The sequence below is a fragment of the Rhincodon typus genome, chromosome 33, assembly GCF_021869965.1.
Source record: "Rhincodon typus isolate 14 chromosome 33, sRhiTyp1.1, whole genome shotgun sequence".
NCBI lineage: Eukaryota > Metazoa > Chordata > Chondrichthyes > Orectolobiformes > Rhincodontidae > Rhincodon > Rhincodon typus.
The window spans coordinates 2,752,971-2,779,634 of NC_063364.1; the positions used below are offsets into that span (position 1 = coordinate 2,752,971).

The window sequence follows — 26,664 nt, forward strand, 5'->3', positions numbered from 1 at the left end:
TAAGATTACAAAGGGATCTTGATCAAATGGGTCAATGTGCTGAAAAATGGTAGATGAAGTTCAATCTGGATAAATGCAAAGTATTGCATTTTGGTAAAACAACCAAGGATAGGACTTATACAATTAATGGTAGGGCCTTGGGCAGTGCTGTAGAATGGAGGGACCTAGGGGCGCAGGTACATAATTCTTTGAAGTTTGCATCACATATAGACAGGGCGGTTAAAAAGGCATTTGGCATGCTTGCCTTCACTGCTCAGTCCTTTGAGTACAGGAGTTGGGAAGCCATGTTGAGGTTCTACAGGACATTGGTGAGGCCTCTTCTAGAAAACTGTGTCCAGCTCTGGTCGCCCAGTTACAGGAAGGATATTATTAAGCTGGAGATGGTTCAGAGGAGATTTACCAGGATATTGCCAGGTATGGAAGGTTTGAGTTATAAAGAAAGGCTGGACATGCAGTGACATTTTTCACTGGAGTGTAGGAGATTGAGACTTGATCTTATAGCAGGTCAAAAAATCATGAGGGGTATAGATATGGTTAATGGTAGGTGTCTTTTCCCCAGGATGGAGGATTTTAAGGCTAGGGGGATTCATTTTTAAGGTGAGAGGAGAGAGGTTTTAAAAAGACACATGGGGCAAATTTTTTACACAGAGGGTCATTTATGTGCAAAATGAACTTCCTGAGGAAGTGGTGGATGTGGGTACAATTACAATGCTTAAAAGATATTTGGATAAGTACATGAATAGGAAAGGTTTAAAGAGATATGGGCCAGGAGCAGGCAGGTGGGACTATGTTTGGCATGGACTGGTTAGACCGAAGGATCTGTTTCTGTGCTGTATGTCTCTATGACTGTATAAGAAAATTCCTCTATGCCCAGAATAAACCTGTTGAACCTTCACTGAACTGCCTCTAATGCCAGCATATTTTTCCTTAGATAAGGGGACAAAACTGTTCACAGTATTTTAGGAGGGGTCTAGCTACTGCTTTGCACAGTTTGAGTAAGAGTTCTCTACTGCTATACTCAATTCCATTTGAAATAAAAACCAACGTTCCATTCACCTTCTCTAACACCTGCTGAATTTGGGTGCTAGCTTTTTTTGACATAAATTACATTATTTCCTCCCTCCTCTACACCTAATTCCCGCTCTCCCAAATTCCTAACATTTCCTGATTGAGTGCTACACTCTTTTCATGACCACACTCTGGAAGAATGAGTTAGACTGGGAGATGGAGCAATGAGTCTAAATTTTCAGTGTAACCGGGATGCAGGGGACATACAGTATATGGGATATGGTATTTGATTGGAGGAACAGGTGGAGAGGATTCATGGCAGCAAAGATCATGTTAATGTGTTGAAAAAATAATAAAGGACAAAAGTGTTATCACGAGAAACTGAATGATTCATGGTTTGGATGAGCCATCTAACAGGAATCAAGTTGAGGGTGTAGAGTGATTTTTATACAATGATATTTTGAGCATGTAAGTTGAAAATATTCCATTGCTTCCTAAGATGTCTGAATGGCACTTGGTTGCTATTGGAGACAACATCTTAATTATTGAAGTTTGCAAGCCATGTACATGAGTGTTTTGGTTATAACACTTGTATGTTTACCAAGATTTGAATGACATTGGATTGCGGTTTGTGACCAGGGGCACCGTTCTTTATAAAATCGGAAGGAAGGAGCAGGAACTTGCAGAAAAAGAAAGCTAAGAAACAGTAAGATCTATAAAACCTGGAGATCTAGCACAGGCTGAACATTGGGTTGAGAACAAGTTGAAGAGAGGGTACTTTGATCTCAAAGTCAATTTAAAGAATGGATTCCTTTGGATTGGTAGGTTCAAGTATCAATGATTGTTGATGCTTTATATATCTAGTACATTCTATCTCACATAAAATAACTTTTTTTTATTTCAAGGAAACTTTTTGTGTTTAATCCTGTTTTACTGCATTTATCAGATTAGTGTCATGGAAAGTATACAAGAAGATTTTCAGGTAAGGATGACATACTAATTTTACATGCCTGTCCTTCTACTCCCCCTTTATCTTACAAGAAATGATAATTTCTCTGTTTTCTCCCTCTCCATTTCTGCCTTCCTTGCCCGCTTGTCATGTTTCCCTATTCCTTTTTACATATTTTCCCTTGTTTCATGAGGCAATATAGATGCTTGTCTGTATTTGCTTCGTCATTTAATGCCAGATCTTGTTAGATCACATAAAATATTATCAGTTCTGCTGACATGTGCCATAACTACACATTATTCTTGGAATGAACTGGCATCCAAAGGTAATAGCTTCTTTCCTCCACTGCAATTCTTCATCTATCTTGTCTCTACCACTCTCATCTCCAACATGCTCATGGTGTTTTAGTCAATAACACAAAGGTTGTCCAATTAGCTGTCTCCATTACTTTACTCCCTTTGCTTTGCCCAAAATTACTCTAAGGTTCCATCCTGTCATAACAATGAACTCATTTCTTGCTCTATTTGCTCCCCTAGCTCCCTTTATGCCAACACTGAACAGAATTTGTTAATGAGACTCTCACTCCTTCAATCCAATTCCCCGTTAACTAGTATAAAAGTTAAGTACTGTGAATGCTGGAACCATAAGACATAGGTGCAGAAATAGGCCATTCAGCCCATTGAGTCTGCTCCACCATTCAGGAGACAATCTTTGATCTGATAATCCTCAATTCTGCATTTCAGACCTTTTCCCCATAACCCTTGATTGCCTTACTTATTAGTTATTAGCTCCATTCTAATGTCTGGTAACTGTCTGTGGCTGAACCACACTGTTCACAACCTTAGCATCAGTTACACATGTATGTTTAGGGAGGAGATGGTTATGGTACTGGACTAGTAATCCAGAAGTCCAAGCTATTGTTCCCGGGAATCAGGGTTCAAATGACTGCAACAGCAGATATTGGAATTTAAATTCAATTAATATATCCACAATTAATCTCAGCAATGGTCAAACCATTTTGATTGTCATGAAAAGTCCCATTTGGTTCATTGATGCCTTTTAGGGAAATCTGCTGTTCTGAGTACATTGATTCCAGACCCACATCAATGCTGGCTCTTAAATGCCCTCTGAAATGGGGGAGCAAGCCACATACTTCAAGTTCAGTTAAGGATGGACAACAAATGTTGGCCTTGCCAGTGATATACCCATCCCATGAATTTTTTTTTTCTTAAATATGATTTTTGAGATGAGATAATAAGAACAGCCGATGCTGGAGTCAGAGATAACACAGTGTGGAGCTGGAGGAGCACAGAAGAAGGGTCCCAACCCGAAACGTCAACTTTCCTGCTCCTCTGATGCTGCCTGGCCTGCTCTTATTTTTGAGATTAGTATCTGATCCGATATCCATGCCATCACCAAGAACATCTATTTCTACCCCCATCACATCACCATTACCATTCTCTGCTCATTTGCTGCTGAAACTTTCAGTCATACCTTTGCTCCCTTTAGAATTGACTATTTCCATGCACTCCTCATTGTCCACTCTCATACTCTTCATAAACTTGAGAATCATCCAAAATTCGACTGTCAACACCCAAACTCTCATGCCTTGGATCTCACAAAGTCCCATCCACCTGTGAGCTTGTTAACCTACTCTGGTCCCAAGTTAAAGAACACATTGACTTAAAAATTCTCAACCCTATTTTCAAATCCCTCCATGACATTGTGCCTTTCTATTTCTGTAATATTCTCCAGCCCACAATGTTCTACGATACCTGCACTCAATTAATTCTGGCCTCTTTGGCCTAACCATAACCCTGACTTTAATTGATTCACCATTGGTGGTCAAGTCTTCAGCTACCTCTTGTTGTGTCTCCAACTCACTCCATTTCTCTCTCCCTATGTATCTTTTTCTCTGCATATGTTTCGCCCTCTCACCATGTTGCTTACTCCTTTTGTCCCTATGTATTTTCCATCTCTCCTTCCAGCTGCCCCCTCTCTGTCTCTCATGATCTTCTATTACATTCCCCTAAGTGTTCCCATATGATTTGCTATCTATCAAAATTAACTAAATTAACTTCTTTGGAATTTCCTGAAATGTACCCATGATGTGTACAAGAAACATGTCCAATAAAATATGTGAAGTTATGGGGTGAAGGTAGGAGAACAGCACCAGTAAGACATTCATTCAGAGAGCTGACATAAAAATGAATGGACCAAATGGTCTCCTTTTGCACTGTACGAATTCCATAATTCTATGAACATTTGCAATTACCTGCATTTTGTCCAAAAGGGGCTGAATGCAGAGCTCAGGAAGCAAGTGCCAGGCCATTATAGGTCTGCCTAGTGTTCATACACCTACATTTCTCCAAAATCAGAAATCTGGCTAATGATTTGGGCCTCCTGCCCCTGTCAACCTCGTTCCTAAAACCAACAATAAAAATAAAACATAAAAAGAACAATAAATAGGGAAGAACTAAACTTTGTATGTAAACTTGCAAGTAATATCAACATGGCCAGCTAAAGCTTCTTTATAAACCAAAGTGAACATAAGCCCTTAAGAGAATGAGGTTGGGGAAATAATAATTGGGAACCAGGAAATAGTAGAGAGGTTAAATAAATACTTTGCATCTGTCATCATAGGAGAAGACATTAATAGCATCCCAAAATTTCTCAATGTTCAAGGGACAAAAGTATGAGGTGAAATACGAGTTCAGTTAGGGAAACCTGGTCGACATGAATGAGTTGGACCGAGGGGTCTGTTTCCGTGCTGTATGACTCTGTGACTCTGAAATACAATAATTATCCCGAGAGAGAAGGTGCTGGAGAAACTATCAGGACTAAAGACCGATAAGACTATAGGCCTGATGGAATGCTTTCCAGAATAATAAAGGAAGCAGCAACAGAGAAAGTGGCCGTTCTGGTAGTAATCTTCCAGGAATCCTTAAAATCTGGAAAAGTGCCAGAGAATGGGAAAACTGCCAATGTAACACCTTTATTTAAAGAGGGAATGGGGTAAAAAAATAACAAAACAGGTAACTACAAGCCAGTTACAATAACTGATATTGTTATTGGAAATATGTTACTCCAATATAAAGGATGTAATAGCACAGCATTTAGAAATGCATAACAGCTCAAGCAGAGTCAGCATAGCCACCCAAAGGGGAAATCACGACTCACAAATTTACTAGAATTCTTTGAGGAGGCAACAAGCAGGACAGATAAAGGAGAAGTAGTGGATGTTATATATTTGGATTTTCAGTAGGCGTTTGATGAGGTACCATACATTATGCTACTTAACAATATAAGAGCACGTGGTGTTAGAGGTAATGAATTAGCATAAATACAGGACTGGCCAGCTAATAGACAAAGTTGGCATGAAGAGGCATTTGCAGGATGGCAACTTGTAACTAGTGGTCTGCCACAGGGATCAGTCCTGGGGCCACAATTAACTATCATGTATCTTAATGACTTGGATGAAGAAACTGAACATACCATCGCCAAACTTGTGGATGATACAAAAATAAGTGGGAAGTCAATTGGTGAGAATGACACAAAAAATCTGCAGAGGGATACAGACAGGTTAAGTGAGTGGGCAAAAACTTGGCAGATGGAACATGAGGGAAAATGTGAAGTTATGCACTTTGGCAGGAAGTTTAAAGGAACTGAATATTATTTAAATGGGGAAAGACTACAGAAAGAGGGATTTAAGAATCCTCATCCATGATCACAAATGCATCCAAGTTCAATGGGTCATAGGGAAAGCAAATGGAATGTTGGCCTTTATTTCAAAGAGAGTGATGTATAAATGTAAGGTGCTATTGCTCCAAATTGGCCTCCTCCCACCTCTATCAGCATGTCCAATCACCCAATCTTGTCCTAATTTACCAATCCAGCTCAAAGTACCCCAACACCACCAATTTAAAACACTCATCGCTAAAGTGAAAACCCTGCATGACCATATCCCTTCCTAATCCAGTTACCTTGCCCACAGAAAATATATAATTTATCACAGAAGCAGAGCATAACTATCTGGCTGACTATTTAAACATTTGTGGGAGTAACAGCAAAATGCGATCATAAAGAAAACGTATTTCTTCCTCCACCCAATACAGCATAGGTACAGTGGTCCTAGGGGAATTTTGATTCATGAATATCTGAAAGGTCACTGGACTGGAAACGTGAACTCTTTTTCTCTCTCCACAGGTGCTGTCAGACTTGCTGAGTTTCTCCAACAATTTCTGTCATTGTCAACTCAGCCTAGTATATATTTGATAAACGTGCCTCCATTGCTCACTGAGGAGATAGTGCAACAATTACGAAAAACACATAGAATCCTCACCTTGATCTATCTTAAATGGGAGAACTTTAGTTTTAAACAAAGCCCCCAACTTTTAGATTCCCTCAGAAGATGCAATAACTTCCAGGGCCTCACAGCCTGCTTCTACCTACTTACGAAAATTCACAAACAGGACTGACCCATTGTTTTAGCCTGCTCCTGCAGTTCTTCATATTTTGGTTCTACTTCTTCTCCCTTGGTTCAGTCTCTTCCCACTTACATTTGTGATTCTTCTGACACTTTACATCAGTTCCAGAATTTCCAGTTGTCTGGCCTGAACTGCTTCCTCTTCACCATGGATGTGCAATCCTTCTGCACATCCATCCTCCATCAGGATGGTCTGAAGGCAACTCTTCTTCTTTCTTGAAAGGATGCCTGAACAGTCCCCATCACGCACCACACTCCACCACCTGGCTGAGCTAGTTCTCGCTTTGAAAAAGTTATTTTTTTATCCCATCTCACCCTTCAGGTCAAAGGAGTGGATATGGACACTTGCATGGGTCCTAGTTACACCTTTCCCTTTGTCGGGAAAAATATTTCTTGAACCAGTCCTATTCAGGAACTGCTCTCACAATTCTTTCTCCAATACATGGATGATCACTGACACTCTCACCTGGAATCGGAAAAAATATCAGTTTTGATTCCAACTTCTATACTTCTTTCATCTTCACCTGGTCTGTCTTTGACATTTCCTTTCCCTTCCTCAATTTTGCTGTTTCCATTTCTGAGGACAGGCTGTCCACCACTATCATCAACAACCTCATGAAGGCCCTACAGTTAACACCTCCTCATACCCTGCTACTAGAAGGACTCTATTGCATTTATCCTGTTTCTCTGCAGCACCTGTTCTCATAACACGACCTTCCACGGGATTGTCTCCAGTGTGCACTCCTTTTCCCTCAACTAAGGATTCCCAGCCACCGTGGTTGACACGGTTCACAGCCAGATCCAATCCATTTCCTACAATTCCACCTCCACCTCTTTTCCTCCTTCCCAGAACAATGATAGTATTCCCTTTGTCCTCACTTTTCACTCCATCAGTCTCCTGCATTCAAAAGATCATCCTCAGCCAATTCCTGTATGTCTCACAGGCTGCCACCGGCAAGAACATCGCTCCCTCCCCTCCATTATGAGCATTCCCAGAGACCACACCCTGGCTGGTTTACACTTCCATCACTCCTAACACTTCCTCATCCCCACCCTCCCCATGGTACATCCCATGTAACAGAAGATGTAACACTTGCCCTTTAACCTCCTCCTCCCTCATTGAGCTACGTCTCAAAACACACATTCCAGATGAAGCAGAAATTTACTTTTACCTTTCTCAATCCAATCTACTGTATTCACTGCTCACAATGCAGTCTCTTTGACATTGGCAAGACCAGGCTGGGTGGCTACTTTGCTGAACACCTTTGCTTTGCCTGTAACAGCAATTCTGACCTTCCAGTTTCTTGCCGTTTCAATAAACGATCTTACTCCCATGCTAATATTCCTGTCCTGAGCCTGCTATATTGTTTCAACAAAGCTCAACACAAACTTGAGAAATTGTATCTCATTTTCTATTTAGATACTTTACAGTCTTCAGGACTCAACATGGAATTCAAAACTTCAAACTATAAACTCATATTACTCACCTCCCTATCTTGTTGGCTTTGCGCCCAGCAAACCTGACCTATTTTCTCCTATTCAAACCAATCATTAACACTTACTTGATATCTCAATCTCTCCTTTACGATTATTAAAACCCCTTTTTCTTCTGCTCTGGACACCCTCACAGTATGTTCCTCTTGCTCCTTCTCTCCCTCTATCAACAACATAAAAAGCATCATTTTCTAGCCCCTTTCAATTCTGAAGACGGGTCATATCAGACTTGAAACACTAACTCTGTGTCTGTCTCTGATAAATCCTGTCTGTCCTGCTATGTTTCTTGAGCATTTTCTGTTTTTAACATCCTGCAAATGCTGACCTTAAGCTGTGCATATCAGAAAATGAACAATCATTTCCTCCAATTTTTCAATTTGTTCCAGGGAGCTGCAAATGAAGAAATGAAACCAATTAATCTACTGAAATTGATCACAGAAGCAAAAGCCAGGCTCGGACCTACCTTTACTTGGAATAAAGGTGAGTTCAGGCAACATTCCCAACAAGTTTCAAGACCAAGTCATAAGACAGAGTATGGAAAGGGCAGGAATCTGACTTCAGGCACATCAGATGAGGGAACAACTATGAGGACTGGGGCAGTCAATGCAGGACCGAGGGTGTTGTCCTTAAATGCATGCAGTATACGAAACAAGGTAAATGAGCTAGTATCCACTGATTTCATTCTGTGCTACAATGTTGTGAGCATCACAAAGACTTGGCTACAAGGGGATCAGGGCTGGGAAGTATATATTGAAGGATACGCATCTGATTGAAAGAACGGGTAGGTGTGTAAAGGGAGCAGGATTTCCTTGTTACTAAAAATTGAAACTAAATCGACAGCAAGAAGTGAAATTGGCGGGGTGGGGGAGTGGCATAGACTGTACTTGTATTGAATTGAGGAACCACAAAGGAAAAAAGACCCCCGATGGCAGTTATGTACAAGCCTCCTAGCAGGAGTCAGGATGTGGGTTAGAAAATAAATCAGGAGATAGTTTGAGAGCAAAAAGATTGAATCAGATCTAATGGTATTATAATTGAATGAAAGTAAGACATGAGGGAGAATCTGGCCAGAGCTGACTGAAAGGGAATCTAGCAGAAAAGACAGTAGAGCAGCAATGGCAGGAGTTAATGGGGGTAATTTGGGAGGCACAACAGAAATTCATCCCAAGGAAGAAGAATCATACTAAAGGGAGGACAAGGCAACCATGGTTGACAAGGGAAGTCAGGAACAGCATAAAACAAAAGAAGTACACAATGTGGTGAAAATTATTGGGAAGCCAGAAGACTGGGAAGACTTTAAAACCAGCAGAGACTAACTAAAAAAAGCAGTAACGGGAAAGAAGATGAAATATGGAAGTAAGCTAGCTAGTAATATAAAAGAAGATTGCAAGAGTTTTTTTAGAAATATGAAAGGTAAGAGAGAGGCATTGGTGGACACTGGAGAAGTAATAATGGCAAAGAAATTACAAAGGAAATGAATTGATACCTTGCATTTGTTTTCACAGTGGAAGACACCAGTAGCATACCAGAACTTTGAGAGAGTCAGGGAGCAGAGATGAGTGTTGAGACCACTCAATAGGGAGAAGGTGCTAGGGAAGCTGAAATGTCTAAAGTGGATAGATCACCTAGACTGAACAGACTACACCTCAGGGTTCTGAAGGAGACAGCTGAGGAGATTGTAGAAGTGATGGTGATGACTCAGAAAAAAATACTGGAGGGAGTGAGGGTCCCAGAGGACCAAAAAAAAAAAATGGCTAATGTAATATTTCTCTTTACAAAGACAGGGAAACAGAAGACAGGAAATTATAGGCCAGTTAGCCTGACCTCTGGTATTGGTAAGATTTCAGAGTCCATTATTAAGAATGAGACTACAGAGTACTGGTATTATTATAATTTACCGTAGTAAAATTGAGTGAAGGTAACTACAAAGACATACGGGAGAATCTGGCCAGAACTGATTGGAAGGGAGTCTCGCAGAGAAGACAGTAGAGCAGCAGTGAATACATGGTGAAATAAGACTGAGTCAGCATGGCTTTGTCAACTCATGCCTGACAAATCTGTTAGAATTCTTTGAGGAGGTAATAAGCAAGTTAAACAAAGGACAGCCAGCAGATATGATCTACTTGGATTCTCAGAATGCCTTTGACAAGGTGCCACACAGGAGGCTGTTAAATAAGACAAGAGCCCATGGGTGTTAGGGCCAAGGTACTGGCATGGAGAGAGGATTGGCTAACTGGCAGAAGACAGTGAGGGGGGTTAAAGGGATCTTTTTCAGGATGGTAGCCGGTAAATAGTGGAGTTCTGCACTGCCAACTACTGATGTTATACATTAAAGATCTGGACGAAGGAATTGAGGGCATTGTTGCTAATGTTGCGAAGTTTGCAGTTGACACAAAGACAGGTGGAAGGACAGATCATTTTGAAGAGGCAAGAAGGCTGCAGAAGGACTTGGACAGGCAAGGAGAGTGGGCAAAGATGTGGCAAATAGAATACAATGTGGGAAAGTGTGAGGTTATGCACTTTGGTAGGAAGAATGCAAGCATGGACTATCTTCTAAATGGGGAAAGGCTTCAGAAATCTGAAGCACAAAAGGGACTTAGTAGTCCAAGTTCAGGATTCTCTTAGGGTTAACATGCAGGTTCAGCTGGCAGTTAGGAAGGCAACGCAATGTTAACATTTATTTTGAGAGGGCTAGAATATGAGAGAAGGGATGCATTACTGAGGCTGTATCAGGCTCTGGTCAGACCTCATTTGAAACACTGTGAGCAGTTTTGGGCCCTATATCCAAGGAAAGATATGCTGGCCAAGAGGATTTCCAGACAAAGCGCCAAAAACAATCCCAGGAATGAAGAGTCTGTTAAATGAGGAGCAGTTGAGGACTCTGGATCTGCACTTAAAGGAATTTAGGATAAGTGGGGATCAGATTGAAATTTTAAAAATACTGGAAGGCCTGAATAGTGGCGAAGATGTTTCCACTTGTCAGAGAGACTAGGACCCATGGGCACAGGCTCATGAAGGCATGGCCCTTTAGATCTGAGATGAGGAGGAATTTCTTCAGCCAGAGGGTGGTTACTCTGTGGAACTCAATGCTGCGGAAGGCTGTGGAGGTCAGGTCATTGACTGTATTTAAAACAGAGATAGGTAGATTCTTGATCAGTAAGGGAATCAGAGGTTAGGGCGAATAGACAGGAGAATGGGACTGTAAAACATATCAGCCATGATCCAATGGTGGAACAGACTCCATTGGCCAAATGGCTTAATTCTGTTCCTAAATCTTATGGTTTTAAGGTCTTATAAAACTAGGACATTTATCAGGTCGATGAGACATCCATTAATAACTAAAAAATGAGAAAGAAAAAGAAAACCATGGAGTGTAGATGTGCTGGATGGTGCGTTGTGAAGGCTCAGTGTGGCTCAATGGCTAGATGCACAGCACATGGAGGTACTGAAACATACAAACTTGGTGGTAAAGCCAACGAGGGATCCTAACACCGGGTTCAGAACCTCTGGACTGGGATACAAGAAAAGAAAATTAGCCAGGGTTCCCATCTCTGATCATCATCCACTGATGCCTGCTGAAGGTGCAGATGCTCAGCAAGGACATATTCAGGGCTTACTGTCTTTCCAACTGTAACTGAGTACCTAAACCCATCTGAATAGGGAACTACAAGGTGAAGTGGGAAAAGACATTGCTCTTTACCATCTGGGTTCAAATCTAATCCAGACAAGACAGGATGAACTTTGCTGAGCTGTGAAATAAGTTTGAATAGCAACTCAGTCAGTTCCAAATGGCATGAGGGTACAGCACAAAAGTAGCACTGCCCAAAAGAGTGTCGCTGGTGACAAAAGAAATTTAACACTAAGTAGGTACAGGTGATGGCTCTGTGAGATGGGGGCAGAGGGTTTTTCTTATATCAGAGAGTAGGGCAGTGGTGGTGGGAGATTAATTTAGTATCTCTCCATGGATGATCTCTTTTTATTCATCCTGATCATCTGAAAGAGGTGCCATTTGATCACCCAACACAAGTTCCCCTCAATAAAGTGCACTAACTGGGTGAAGGCAAGGTATACCGCTCATACATCTGTCCCCTATTAAGGCACACATCTTCAAATATGAGAAGGGAAGATGTGAGGAAAAATACTGACATTATCCACAACCCAGAGCATCAGAAAGTTTGAGGAAAGACCCAAGGTCATCTTAACTCGCCAAGTGAAGAAAAATAGTTGCAGAATGATTCATTAGAAAAGCTACAAATATGCTAAAGTACAGGTGCGTACTAAATAAAACCGAAAGAACTGCAGATGTTGTAAATCAATCAGAAACAAAAACAGAAATTGCGAGAAAAGCTCAGCAGGTCTGGCAGCATCTGTGATGAGAAGGAAGGGTCACCAGACTCGAAACGTCAACCCTGATATCTCTTCAAACCTCCTGAGCTTTTCCAGCAATTTCTATTTTTGTTTCTGAAGTACAGGTGACTGTCCTTCACCTCCACCTCCTTATTGCTCATTGTGCCGGTGCTTAACTTGTTTGCATCCCTACATTTTATTAAAAATATCTCTCAATTTAGAGGTTAAAAATGTTTTTAATAGTCATCATATTCAATGATCATTTTCTACTTTGTCAGAATTGGATGTGGTTTATGATGTACAGCGCTCCACAATGAACCATGTGCTGACTCCTGTGGATCCGATCGTGTACGATGAGGTCAATGTGAATCTTGGACAGGGTTACAGTAACAAGACTGGAAAGTTCACATGTCCCAAGTGTGGGCTGTATTTTTTCTGTTACTCTTCATTGCCAGGGAGGGGACTGCTGACAGATGTGGCCCTGATCAAGAACAATAAGATGGTCACTGTGATCCATAGCGTGCTTCCAATAAACAGTTCCCAGCTCTCAATCAAAACTGTGATCCTGGATCTCCACAAAGGAGACCAGGTATGGGTCAAGCTGGTTTCTGGGAGTCTCTGGAGTCGGAATGGATCACTCAGCTTTCAGGGATTTCTACTGACTCATTCTGCTCAATAATGATCGAGAAAGATTGAGATAAATTCTTCTCTTCTGTGCTGGTGGGCCAGAGGCCTTTGCCACAAATTGGTCAATATTTTCTGACTACCCAATGAATTATCGTGCACAAGTGTATGATAACAGCTCACCTATAGTAAGCTCACCTTCACCAAAGAGGAAAATCTAACATGTTTATCTCTGGGAATCAATGTTGATTTCAAGATAGTTTATGAATTAACAAATGCTTAATATCTGCTGCACATTATGCTCCAGGAAGCTATCCTGTTAACAAATATCTCTTTAAATAAGTGGCACGGACAGTAAGGGAGACACCAACATACAGGGACGGAGAAAGAAGGTCAGATAGAATGAAGGATGTAAGAATGAAAGAACTAGAAGCAGGAGCAGCCAATTCAGCCCTCAAGCCTGTTCTACCATTTGACACAATCAGGACTGATCTAATCTTGGCCTCAACTTTCCTGCCAACTCTCCATAACCCTCCAACCCATCACTAATTAGCTATCACTCTATCACCTCCTTAAATTTACTTAATGTCCCAGCATTCACCACAATCTAGGGTAGTCAATTCCACAGATTCATGACCGTTTCATAGAATTAATTTCTCCTCGGTTTTAAATCTGTTAAACTGGCTGAAGCAAACTCAGTTTTGAGATGGTGGAGATGCAGTTTCCACTGCAAGAAGTATATCACAGTGCAAAGCTTTGAGAGTAAGCTCAGTTTTCCAGGTAGGAACTATACCAATAGAGAAAGTTGTAGAATTGACACCATGGTGGTAAAACCTATGATTAATCCACATTTGCACCTGGTATCAAAATCTGTTAACAAGAAAGACACATTTAAATGTAAACAGCGGCTTTCACATCCGGAATTCTCACATTTAAAGGGCCAGATCAAAGATTTGGTGTTTGCCGAATGATTCTCATGCCTGTCTATATGGATGTGACCATCTAGAATCAATGCAAATAGTTCTGTGCATCAGATTTTTCAATAAAGCTTCTTTCAGCATTGAAATTCAAGCTGTAATTGATTGAAATGATAGCATTCTGAATCAGACTAAAGTTGGGATAAAAACAAAGTGCTGGAAAAATTCAGCAGGTCTGCCAGCATCTCTAGAGAGTGAAACAGTGTTAACGTTCCAAGCCCAGTATGACTTCTTCAGAACAGAGTAAAGCTAAACTCAGCAAATAAAAAAAAAACAAAAGTTGCCTCAAAGAGGTCAGTGGATAAATGGTTTGTGCTGACTAACAACAAGCAGCCAAGGCCTAGGTTTTATCCTGAGCCTATCATGATTTAACCTTCTTCTTGGGCACTCCCTCATGCTGGAGGATGAATTAACTTAAAATTAGATCTCAGGTGACTGACGACTCCAGTGAAAGACCTACAGTATCAGTCACAGGTGGGACGAACAGTGGTTGGGGAGATAGGAAAGCGGGATGCCTAGGTTGCCATGCACTCCTTTCTCTGTCAAGGCAGGACTTCCTCAGGGAACTGCTGTGTTGAAGCTCTGAATGGAGTACTTGATTTGGGAGTTTCATCTCAGGCAATGTGATGTGGCTTGCCCAGCAGAGCTGATCCTGCGTGTTGATGCTGGTGATACTGGACTGAGCAGGAACACTGATACTGATGCACTTCTCCTGAAAATGGATTTCCTGGATCTTGCACAGGTAGTGCTGGTGGTACTGCCCCTGGGATTTGAACTGCTTTGTGTAGCTTGTCAATGTCTCTGACCCATACAGGAGGGTGGGTGTCACTACTGCACTATCGACCATGAACTTGTTATTTCGTCGATTTGAGGTACACATTCTCTTCCTCAGGCTGCCAAAGGTTATACTGGCACAATGAAGGTCGTTCTGACCCTCTTCATCAATGCCTGCCCTTGATGACGTTAGATTCCCAAGGTATGAATGTGGCCTACACTGTCTAAGGCCTCTTCAGGAATTTCGATAATGGCGGGGGGGTGGAAAAGAGAGGTACAGTGTGAGTTGGGGGTTCAGCATCCGTGCTGGGTATAGGGGCTACACGTGGATTCAGTGTCACTGGATTAAATGAGACAGTAAAAAAAATCTCATGGTTTACAGCTATTGCTTCCTATCGACTGACTGTCTACTGGACCACACACCCAGAAACTCAGGTCAATTATCATTTTAGAATTTTATATTACAGCAAATAGTCTTCCATGCTGTAGTATACAGGGACTTGAAAACAACTGCAAACTTCATGACAAGAGCAGCAGAGAACAGCAGGAAACTAAACCAGGAAAGGGAGAATGACAAACAGGAGAGGAGGGAAGGTTCATGATAATGTAGAAACAGAGGGTTAATGATTCTCTTATAAGTTTACAAATAGTTGCAATGTGGAGACAAGGAAGTAATGCTTTAGAGAAGTGTTAGCACAAGCTGAAAATCACATGGATTATAATTCCGGCAGTACATCAGGGACAAATCAGGACTGAAGCTGATAGAGAGAAATCAGTTGATGCAATGTCAGTAGCGGGGGGTCATGGGGGCCCAAGATGAATTAGGCTCCACAATGACGTTTACTTTCTTTCTTGCCTCTACATTACTGTGTAACTCTTCACCTGCCTCTGTCTTGTTTTCATTCAATAGTCACCAGTTTTCAAAAATAAACTTAGAATTAGAAGATCCCCATAAATAGAAAGGACTTTCCTCCAAATACAGAGGCCAAGTATCTCAAGTAGGTGACTGGTCTCCAAACCTGCAAAACCATGGACTCATTACCAAGACACAAGAACTGAAATCTGCTGTCATTAAACAGTCTGGCCCACACCAATTTGGGCAACTCTACTGTAGTCTGCAAAGGCCTAGAAAGCCACTCAATTGTACCAAAGCACAACAAAAAAGGTCTGAAAAGAACTCTGTACCTACTCCACACAGACTGAAACAGATCAAAAAGAGTGACAATGATATTTGTATTGTGCAGCCTGAGTACAATAAAACAAATGAGAGAGGATACTGATCAAATATTTCAAAAGCATCATAGATTCTAAAATGCTCCTACCCACCCGCATAACACACACACGTGCGCACGCCCACTCACCCATGCAATACGACAGGCAGACACACACACATCCTACTCACTATCTGCCCTAGCTTTGTGAAGTACCTGGGAGCACTATTGCAAACAAAAGCAGAATCTATGGCTAACCAAGATTTTCTTCAAGAGTGCTTCCTGCACCATCACTAAATCTTCCCTTGAAATGGGACTGAAGCCCTATCACAGTTAGGGACACAGGGTGGCAGTGGCTCTAAGACAAGTCCAGTCACCAAGTAGAACTTTAGTTCGTGAATGTGAAAATAGAGAATGGAATTCATGTCTGCATTTCGTTGTGGCAGGTTTCACAGCAATAAAATTAATTATTCCAATTTGTTCCAGATTACTGACTTTACAGTGCATCTTTGATTGCAGCAGGATGTCCTCTGAGGAACTGATTGATGGCAGTGTAGTGCATTACTGTCCCCTCATTACCAATTGTTTTAACTTTCTTTTGGTGTATAAGAACACCGCTTAACCCACCAATTTGCTAAATTTTGTCATACTCTGCCACCTGGTGGGGAAATTAATTAATTATAATGACGGTGACACCAAAGGAACTGCAACTATAAGCAAAATAAATTTGAACAAATAGCTCTTTAAATACAAACTTATAGTATCAGTAATGGAGAATGCACTGAGAGGGGTTTTCAGGCTGCAGGCCTCTTGCGTAGGCTGCGTGCAGGGGGAGGAAATACATCTTGGAATCTTTCCTTTGGTCATGAGAATGCGAGCACCACAGGCAAAGCCATCATTTATTGTCCATCCCTAATTATCCTGAAAAAGGTGCTGGTGAGCTGTCTTCATGAACAATCACAGACCATGTGGTGTAGGTACCCCCACAGTGCTGTCAGAGAGAGAGTTCAAGGATTTTGACCCAGTGACAGAGAAGGAAAAGTGATATAGTTCCAATTCAGAATGGTCTGTAACACAGGTGGTGGTGTTCTAATGGGTCTACCATCATTGTCCTTCTAAATGGTAGTCATTGTCAGCTGGATGCCGCACTCATCAATGCAAGTGGAGAGTATTCCACTGCACTTCTGACTTTTGGCTTGTAGATGGTGAACAGACCTGGGGAAATCAAGAGCCAAATTACTCGCTGCAGAATTCCCAAACTTTGATCCGCTTGTTAACTCCAGTAGTTAAGTGAATGGTCCGGTTTAGTCAAAAGTAACCCTGGGAATGTTGATAGGGGATTCAATAGTGGTTAACAACAACAACTTATGTTTACAAAGTTCCTTTACATTATAGTACATCATGAGGAACTTCACAGGATCACACTGAGCAACATCAGGAAACATTAGGATGGAGATTAGAAGTTTGGTCAGAGATGTGGGTTTTAAGATGCATCATAAACGAGAAAAGCAAGGCAGAGGGGTAAAGAGGTACAGTCAAGAATTCTAGAACTCATCATCTTGACAACTGAAGACACAGCCAACAGTGAAGTGGGCAAAATCAGAATGTGCAGGAGGGTAGTGTGGTTGCAGGTGATTAAAGTTAGAAACTTGGCCATGGAGGAATTTGAGAACAAGATGAGAATTTTAAAATCAACGTGTTTCTTGATCAGTAATAAATGTGAATCATCAAGAACAATGTTGATGACTGAACAGAACTTGGTCCAAATTGACAGACCTGGAGTTTACAGAAGCTAGAATGTGGGCAAGCAGCCAGGAGTGAATTAATTGTCAAATCCGGATATAATAAATACATGAATGGAGGGTGTCACCAGGAGATGAGCCCAGATAGAGGTGAAGTCGAGTGATGTTTAAGAGGTGGAACTAGGTGGTCTTAGTGATGCCATAATGAGAAGCTCAGTTCTGGAATCAGTTAAGACATGGGTGCTGCTAAAGGTGCAGGAGCAAATTACCACAGATGCTGAAATCCAAACCAAAAACAACAAATGCAGGAGATCACAGTGAGTCAAGCAGCATCCATGGAGAGACAGCAAGCTAACGTTCTGAGCGTGGATGACTGTGATAAAGCTTGATCTCTCTCCATGGATGATGCCTGACCCACTCCAGCATTTGTTGCTTTCAGTTGCTAAGGGGCAGCTTGCAGATGAGAAATAGGAGGGGGCCAAGGAGAAATCCTTGCCCAGGGGTTAGGGTGCAGGTGAAGAAGAGTAGCTGTTACATACAAAACACATCTACAATCAGAAAGATAAGGGAATTAGCAGGGGATCAAAACATATGCAAGACGCCTCCCTCAAGCAGATGAAGGCACTGTTTGATCTCATTAGGGATAATGAGATAGCTCAGGTCAAGGAGCTAATTTTGGGAAGTACCTTTTGGGCAGTGATGACAGCATGACAAGGTTTAAGGTCCAACAGTAACAACTTTCATTTACGTAACACCTTTTAGTAGAATTAAAGTTGCAAAAGCTTCAGAGGAATTGTAAAGCAAAATTTGACACTGATTAACGTAGGGAGATGCGAGCACAGATGGCCAAAATCTTGATGAAAGAAGCAGATTTTAAGGAGCATCTTAAAGAAAGAGAATTGAAGAAATATAGAAGCTTGGGGTCGGATGGGGAGGGTGGGAGATTGGATTCCAGAGCTAGCACCAAGAGATCCTCAAGAAGCAAGAACTGGAGGAGCACATAGATTGTAGAATGAGAGATATTAATGGAGGTAGCCCAACTAGAGAGGGAGGGGAAAAAAAACAAACAAACAAAGTGCTGGATTGGACTAGGGTAGATTTTCAGAAAATGAGGAAAGAGAGTACAGATGTGAAGTGGAGCAAGGAGATGAAAGAGGAAATTGCTAAGACCCTAGAAATTATATTTCAGCACTCATTTAATGTCAGTATGATCTGCGAACTGGAGAATGGCCAATGTACAATGCCTTTTTTAAGGAAAGAAGACAACTAATCTTGGTAATTGCAGCACTGTTAACATCCATGTCAGGGATAATTTTAGTGTGTTTAACTAAGAACGAAGCATCTAGTGGTGTCGGAACGTGCAGATGCTACTAAAATAGAAGCTGCAAAGGGACATGATGTGTGAATGGGCTAAATGGAAGACAGAATATACTATTATTAAATGTAAGGCAATGCAATTTGGTCTGACATATCACAGTAGTGATTAAACTGTGAATGAAACAACAGAGGGAATGTGGGGGCTATATTCATTGGATATTAAAAGCAGCACCCTAGGCTGACCAGACTAAAACAACTAATAGAATTCTAGATTTTATCACAAGGTCAAGAATATGAAAGATTATGGATAATGATAAGCCATATACAAATTTAGAAACTCCAAAGGAACTTCGGATCAAGATTAGGTCATTTAGCTCTTCAAGCCTACTCCACTGTTCAATAAGATCATGGCTGATCCCACTTTCCCCCATAAACCTTGAATCCTTTGTCTATCAAAAATCTACCAACTCTGCCTTGAATAAAGTCATTGACTCTACCTCCACTACTTTTGGAGGACAAGAATTCCACAAATGCACAATACACTGAAAGAACAAAAACTCCCTTATATTCTTTATTTAAATAAGGAAACCAAAACTATACACAATACTCTAGTTGTGGGCTCATCAATGCTTGTACAGGTTCAGGAACACTTCCCTACTTTTACGTTCTATCCCCTTGCAATAAATATTAACATTCCATTTGCATTCCTAATTACTTGCTGCGTGTCCACATTAACTGTTTTTGTGATTATGTGCACCAGGTCACCCAGATCCCACTGCAGCAACAAATTCTGCAATCTCTCCCAATTTAATAGAATACATCTTTTCTATTCTTCCTGCCAAAGTAGACAAGTTCACATTTGATCCCCATGGCTGTTCCATGTGCTTGGATAAAGAACTGGTTGTCATGAACATTCAGCCTCCTATCTTCGAGCAAGTGCTCTCCAAGGCAGCCTTCGAGATACACAACCATGCAGAATCGCCGAGCAGAAACTGATAGCCAAGTTCCATACCCATGAACAAAAACAAACTTGCTGGAAAAACTCAGCATCAGTGAAGGAGAAAACAGGGTTAACGTTTCGGTCCGGTGACCCTTCCTCAGAACTCATGAAGATACCCATACCCATGAAGATGGCTTCAACCGTGATCTTGGGTTCATGCTGCACTACATGTGACCCCACCGTATCTGTAAAATCTTCCTTACTGTCCTGTTTTGTCACCATCACCTTGATAAATTGTCATGATCTCTCTACCTTAATTAGTTTGTACAGTTTTGGACTGCTTATGACTTTGGTTAGACCCTCAGCATGTGACTCTTATACCTATCGTGTTATTCCAGTCATTTGGTTTGTCTCCAACACCATCTTATTTTGAATGTTCTGTAATTATCTCTCTGCCTCATTGAATCGGATTTTCGGTGATCCCTTCGCTTGCTATTCAGCTGTTGATACTTTACTCACACCGTCAAACAGTTCAAATCACCTGCAGGGACTTATTATTCATCACTCAACTCGCACCATTTGTACAATCTTTTGATCTCTCTGCCCATAAATTCTGTGTTCTGTCTGATTCCCTCTCACATCACCTGACAAAGGGGCTAAGATCCAAAAGTTTGTGATTTCAAATAAACCTATTGGACTATAACCTGGTGCTGTGTGACTTCTGATTTTAAAAACAATCTCAGTAGCCAATTTGCCAAGCTAGTTAAAATTCAATCCAAATTGAGCTTGATGGAAAATTAACTGAGGCAACATTCAACCTACCACCACAAAATTCACTGCATAGACACATTACAAAAAGGAACAAAAGTAAAAAAAAAACCAAACAGTCATTTGTTTTTCTTAAATTTCTTTCTGTGGTATTTTTACAAAGCCCAAATGTTACCACAGTTGATGAGGTAAGTACTTCAATCATGAGAGGAAATCACGTACTCTTAACCTGTAACTTTGAACATCAGAACCCAAATCCTGAGGTCTGAGTTTGAGGAACATAGAGTTTCAGATAGTTGGAGGAGGTCACAAAGGTTGGGCAGTATATTTTGAACACAAGGATGAGAACATACAAATTGAGGTGCTGAGAGCAAAAATGGACCAGTGTGCACAAGGATGAATGGGACTAAGTGCAAGTTCACATACAGGCAGCAGAGTTTCGGATCTCTGAAGAGATATACTTACGGAGGCTGAAAAGCACTGAAATAATCAGATTTGGAGGTAATACAGGCACGGATGAAGGTTTTAGGAGATGCACCGATAAGGGGCATAAAACAGTGAGGGTATGTGGTGTTAAAAACAGAACTCTTAATCAAGTAGAATACTGAAGATTCTGAATGGTTTATCATAGAATCACAGAATCCCTACAGTGTGGAAACAGGCCCCTCGGCACAACAAGTCCACAGCGACCCTCAGAGCATCACACATCCTAAAATCCTAAACATTCACTACCAACCTGAAGTTAAAGCTTCTTCCAGCGAACCATCTTCAGCAGGTTGACGAATGCTCCAAGACGTCAGAGGAAGGCGGTGAATTTCTTCAGCAGAGCCCAGTTTCACCATATCCATGTGATTGCTTCCAGATTTATATCGAGGAATGAAACATTCTTTTCCACACTGGAAAACATCTTTTATTATATCTTCTGTCTGTATTTCATCAGACATGCTTAAAAAGACTGCGATTCTTTGGCAATTCTGGTACTTGGGGTGAGCGATCAGCTGAAATAGAATGACAGATGTGGTCAGTAGGAATCCTAAGAACATAGGAACAATAGGAAGCTATTTAGCATCTTAAGCCTGTTCTTCCAATGAGATCACAGCTGTTCTGTAACCTAATTCCATAGATACACACCATATTCCTTAATAGTTTTATTTAGTAAAAAGCTATCAATCCCAGAATTAAAATTAACAATTGACCTAGCCTTCAATTACAGTATATGGAAAATCACTGTAAACATGTGCCACACTCTGTACATAAAGTCTATCCTAAGGTCAGAGATAGTAGGAACTGCAGATGCTGGAGAATCTGAGGTAACAAGATGCAGAGCTGGAGGAACACAGCAGGCCAAGCAGCATCACAGGAGCAGGAAAGCTGACGTTTCCGGCCTAGACTCTTCTTCAGAAATGGGGGAGGGGAAGGGGGTTCTGAAATAAATAGGGAGAGAGGGGGAGGCGGATAAAAGCTGGATAGAGAAGATAGGTGGAGAGGAGACAGACCGGTCAAAGAGGCGGGGATGGAGCCAGTAAAAGTGAGTGTAGGTGGGGAGGTAGGGAGGGGATAGGTCAGTCCAGGGAGGACAGACAGGTCAAGGGGGCGGGATGAGGATAGTAGGTAGGAGATGGGGTGGGGCTTGATGTGGGAGGAAGGGATAGGTAGGAGGAAGGACAGGTTAGGGAGGCGGGGACAAGCTGGGCTGGTTTTGGGATACGGTAGGGGGAGGGGAGATTTTGAAGCTTGTGAAGTCCACATTGATACCATTGGGCTGCAGGGTTCCCAAGCGGAATATGAGCTGCTGTTCCTGCAACCTTTGGGTGGCATCGTTGTGGCACTGCAGGAGGCCCAGGATGGACATGTCGTCAGAGGAATGGGAGGGGGAGTTGAAATGGTTCACGACTGGGAGGTGCAGTTGTTTAGTGCGAACCGAGCATAGGTGTTCCGCAAAGCGGTCCCCGAGCCTCCGCTTGGTTTCCCCGATGTACAGGAGGCCACAACGGGAACAGCAGATAACGTATACTACACTAGCAGATGTGTAGGTGTACATCTGCTTGATGTGGGGCCTGGGATGGGGGTGAGGGGGGAGGTGTAGGGGCAGGTGTAGCACTTCCTGCGGTTGCAGGGAAAAGTGCCGGGTGTGGTGGGGCTGGAGGGGAACGTGGAGCAGACAAGGGAGTCTCAGAGAGAGTGTGGTCCCTCTGGAAAGCAGATAAGCGTGGGGAGGGAAAAATGTCTTTGGTGGTGGGGTCGGATTGCAGATGGCAGAAGTGTCGGAGGATGATGCGTTGGATCTGGAGGTTAGTGCGGTGGTATGTGAGGACGAGGGGGATTCTGTTTTGGTTGTTATTGCAGGGAGGGGGTGTGAGGGATGAGTTGCACAAAATGCGGGAGACACGATCGACCACTGGGGTTGGGGGGGAGGGGGAAGTTGCAGTCCTTGAAAAACAAGAACATCTGAGACGTTCGGGAGTGGAATGCCTCATCCTGGGAGCAGATGCGGCGGAGGCAAAGGAATTGGGAATAGGGGATGGCATTTTTGCAGGAAGGTGGGTGGGAGGTGGTGTATTCTAGGTAGCTGTGGGAGTTGGTGGGCTTGAAATGGATATCGGTTTCCAGGCCCAAGCTATGCCTGCCTCTTTGTAGGTTACGTGGAACAATCCCTCTTCCGTACCTACACTGGCCCTAAACACCACCTCTTCCTCCGTTACATTGATGACTGTATCAGCGCCGCCTCGTGCTCTCACGAGGAGCTCAAACAGTTCATCCACTTCACCAACACCTTCCACCCCAACCTTAAGTTCACCTGGACCATCTCTGATACCTCTCTCTCCTTCCTGGACCTCTCTGTTTCCATTTCCGGCAGCCACCTGGAAACCGATAACCTAAGGTCACACCTGACAGATCTAATTCTAATATTTAGGCCATGCCTTACTTCTAGACTCCCCAACAAGCAGGAATTGTTTCTATCTATCTTATTTGTTCATCTTAATATCTTGAAAACAGTGATTAAAAGAACCACTCAACCTTTTAATTTCCAGATAATACAATTTAAGGCCCTTAAAGGCCAATATATGCTTTATAAGGTGTGGTGCCCACAAATGCACATAGGTGTAGTACAACCAGGGTGCTGGAGAGCTGACAGACGACTACTCGACACCCCACCTCCCTTTAATGCCATGTGCCTTTTTGGAAAGTACTATATTCTATCTGTTTTAGATCCAAAGCTGTTGACCTCCTATTTGGCTGCCCTGACATCTATTTGTTGCAGTTTTACCCCTTCATTTAATCTATTAATATCTCATTAAAATCTTATAATTCATATATACTGCTAGAGATATTGAAAGGAAAATTTTATTTTCTTCCTTTTAATTGTTGTGGGTTATGTGAACATAAACTGGGCACGTAAATAAAAATAACATCAGCTTTTACAGAAAAAAAATTACCATTTCTGAAAGCTGCAGTATGGTCTCTGGTTTGAGTTGACTCTTTGAATACCACCATACATGGTTCACCATTGTATCATGTCTCCTGAATTTACAGACTTCTCTTCATGTTTTATGTAAACACTAGTCGAGTAAGGCAGAAAATGCAGCCACTGGATAACAGGGAAATGGGCAACGTACGAGATGAAAGGGGGAGAAGCAATGTGTCTTGCTATGCACTGCAAATGTAACACAGCAAGTGACCACGCTGAACAAAGAATAATTGGTGAACTATGAAGGGTTGAACAGGATAAACAAAAACACTGAAATAAAGTAGACAAGGAGTAGCAGTAATAGTGAGTTGATGCCACCAGAATTCCTAATTGACTGAACAGTATCATCTTGACCTCCATGCAGAGAGGGCTAAAGCCCCAACTACAGAGACTCAAGCATAAACTCAAGCCGAATTCTATGTTTATTAGCATTGGACTATTCTAGAACTTCAAGTAAAAACAAAATACCACAAATGCTGGAGTACAGAACAAAAAAGTGCTGGAGAACTCAGCCGGTCTGGCAGCATCTGTGCTGACAGAAACAGAGTTAATCTCCAATCTCAGACCAGTGATGGGGAGAGAATCAGTGAGATGGAAGGGAGCCATTATGGGGAAGAGGGTCATTGAGGAGAGAGGGGTTCAGTGAGGGGGAGGGTGAGGGGAACATCAAAGAGAGAGCAGTTCAGAAAGGGAGAGGGGAGCTATCAAGGGTGGGAGTCAGTCAGGGGGCAGAGTTCAATGAGGGAGAGAGGAGCTATCAAGGGTGGGGGTCAGTCAGGGGGAGGGGTTCAATGAGGGAGAGAGGAGCTATCAAGGGTGGGGTTCAGTCAGGGGGAGGGGGGCCATCAAGGGCGGAGGGATTCAGTGTACAGGAGGGAGCCATTGAAGGGGGGAGGGAGTCAGTGAAGGGGCGGATCCAAAGGGGGGAGGGGTAGTTCAGTCGGGGGGAGGGGAATCAGGTCTGCCTGATGGAAGTTGCTGGAAAGCCTCCTCCGGGGGGCGGGGGGGGTTGGGCCTGCTGTAATCGGTGGGACATGGCGGTGGGCGGGTGTCGCCCCGCTGTCACTCACCCGCCGGCTGACGGCTTCTGTCTGCCTCCGCTTCTCAGCGTCACTCAGCGCCGCCACCTTCCGCTTCATTTCCAGGCGCAGTGCCTTCTTCGCAGCTCGCAGCGCGGCCATGTTCCCCGGCCTGGGAGCGAGCAGCGCGCCACCACCCTCCATCAACAACGGGAGCGCGCGTGTTGACCAGGACCCCGAGTGTACTTTGTCCTCGGAGGCTCCGCCCATCGGCCCCGACCGCGCCCCTGACGCCTTAGCCCCGCCCCTCGGTCCTCCCTCACTCTGACCCTCATCCTCACCCTGACTCTGACCCTCATCCTCACCCTGACCCTGATCCTTACCCTTACCCTTATCCCGACTCTGACCCTCATCCTGACCCTGACCCTTACCCTTATCCCGACTCTGACCCTCACCCTGACTCTGACCCTCATCCTCACCCTGATCCTTACCCTTATCCCGACTCTGACCCTCATCCCCACCCTTACCCTGACTCTGACCCTCACCCTTACCCCGAATCTGACCGTCACCATTATCCTGACTCTGACCATCACCATCACCCTCGCCCTCACCCTCACCCCAACTCTGACCCTCACCCTCACCGTGACTCTGAACCTGATCCTCACCCTCACCCTTATCCCGACTCTGACCCTCACCCTCACCCTCACTGTGACTCTGAACCTGATCCTCACCCTCACCTTCACCCTGACCATGCTATCCTCTCAGGTCCTTGCTTGACACTAACCCTAACGTGACCCTGTCCCTAACCTTACCCAAATATACCCTTGGTGGTAACCCTGTCCTTAGTCTTAATGCAAACCCTACTCTGACCATAAGCAAACATAGCCATCTGCTAACATTCTCACAGTAACAATTTCTACAGTTAACACCTAGTCTTTTTATTTCTTTTCAGGTTGTGGCAACTGTATCAATGCAGTATGTCTTGAATTGAGTTAACTGGAATGTGGGGCACAACTCATGTGTTGGTCAGACCAAGAGCGTGACAAGTTCTTTCCATTGAAAGACGCTTAAAAAAGCTGATGATTTTTCTAATATAAATAAAGCAGCTTTTAAGATCAAAAATAATCAGTTCTGTTAAGTCGAGCATCACCTACGTTCTGTCAGCAGAAAGACCCTGAGCTTCTGGTTGCCTGCCACTTGAACACACCACCGTGTTCCCTGGCCAATATACCTGTCTCAGACTTGTTACAAGTTCAGCACAAACTGGAAGAACAGCACCTCATTTTCCACTTGGGAACCCTACAGCCTTCTGGACTTAACATCGAGTTCAACAATTTTAGGGCTTGAACACCTCCTGTGTCCTTACCCCAACCCCTACAGACCTGGCCTTGTCATTGCATGGCGTGCTACCACAAACAACCCATTGTCAGCCAAGAAAGGTCCCCATTAGCTGCTATTCATTCTTCTCCGAGGACATTTACCCATTCCTTTTCTGGCCAACTGTTGTTTTCTCTCTCTCTCTCTGGGCTCCATCTTGAC

At 42.9% G+C, this 26,664-nt stretch overlaps 2 protein-coding genes across 2 annotated transcripts; one reads left to right on the forward strand and one right to left on the reverse strand.

The window, feature by feature from the left end:
* Positions 1-1,919: 1,919 nt before the first annotated feature.
* Positions 1,920-13,974, forward strand: LOC109921965 (complement C1q tumor necrosis factor-related protein 3-like). Its single transcript, XM_048615913.1, has 3 exons — positions 1,920-1,990; positions 8,324-8,417; positions 12,563-13,974. The coding sequence occupies exons 1-3, from the start codon at positions 1,964-1,966 to the stop codon at positions 12,961-12,963; spliced, it is 522 nt and encodes a 173-aa protein (XP_048471870.1). The 5' UTR covers positions 1,920-1,963; the 3' UTR covers positions 12,964-13,974.
* On the reverse strand, positions 8,262-25,385 carry mthfs (5,10-methenyltetrahydrofolate synthetase (5-formyltetrahydrofolate cyclo-ligase)). Its single transcript, XM_048615914.1, has 3 exons — positions 25,177-25,385; positions 21,374-21,635; positions 8,262-8,327 (listed from the first exon to the last, which is right to left on the reverse strand). The coding sequence occupies exons 1-3, from the start codon at positions 25,327-25,329 to the stop codon at positions 8,293-8,295; spliced, it is 450 nt and encodes a 149-aa protein (XP_048471871.1). The 5' UTR covers positions 25,330-25,385; the 3' UTR covers positions 8,262-8,292.
* Between the last annotated feature and the right edge of the window lie 1,279 nt (positions 25,386-26,664).

Bases quoted from the DNA above. Each gene is read 5' to 3' on its own strand.
- LOC109921965 (XM_048615913.1), top strand. From the start codon at position 1,964: ATGGAAAGTATACAAGAAGATTTTCAG. The intron at 1,991-8,323 runs GTAAGGATGACA...AATTTGTTCCAG, and splicing joins GTATACAAGAAGATTTTCAG to GGAGCTGCAAATGAAGAAAT. The intron at 8,418-12,562 runs GTGAGTTCAGGC...CTACTTTGTCAG, and splicing joins TACCTTTACTTGGAATAAAG to AATTGGATGTGGTTTATGAT.
- mthfs (XM_048615914.1), bottom strand. From the start codon at position 25,329: ATGGAGGGTGGTGGCGCGCTGCTCGCTCCCAGGCCGGGGAACATGGCC. The intron at 21,636-25,176 runs GTGAGTGACAGC...ATTCTATTTCAG, and splicing joins CAGAAGCCGTCAGCCGGCGG to CTGATCGCTCACCCCAAGTA. The intron at 8,328-21,373 runs GTTGGTAGTGAA...CTTCATTTGCAG, and splicing joins GGAAGAAGCTTTAACTTCAG to CTCCCTGGAACAAATTGAAA.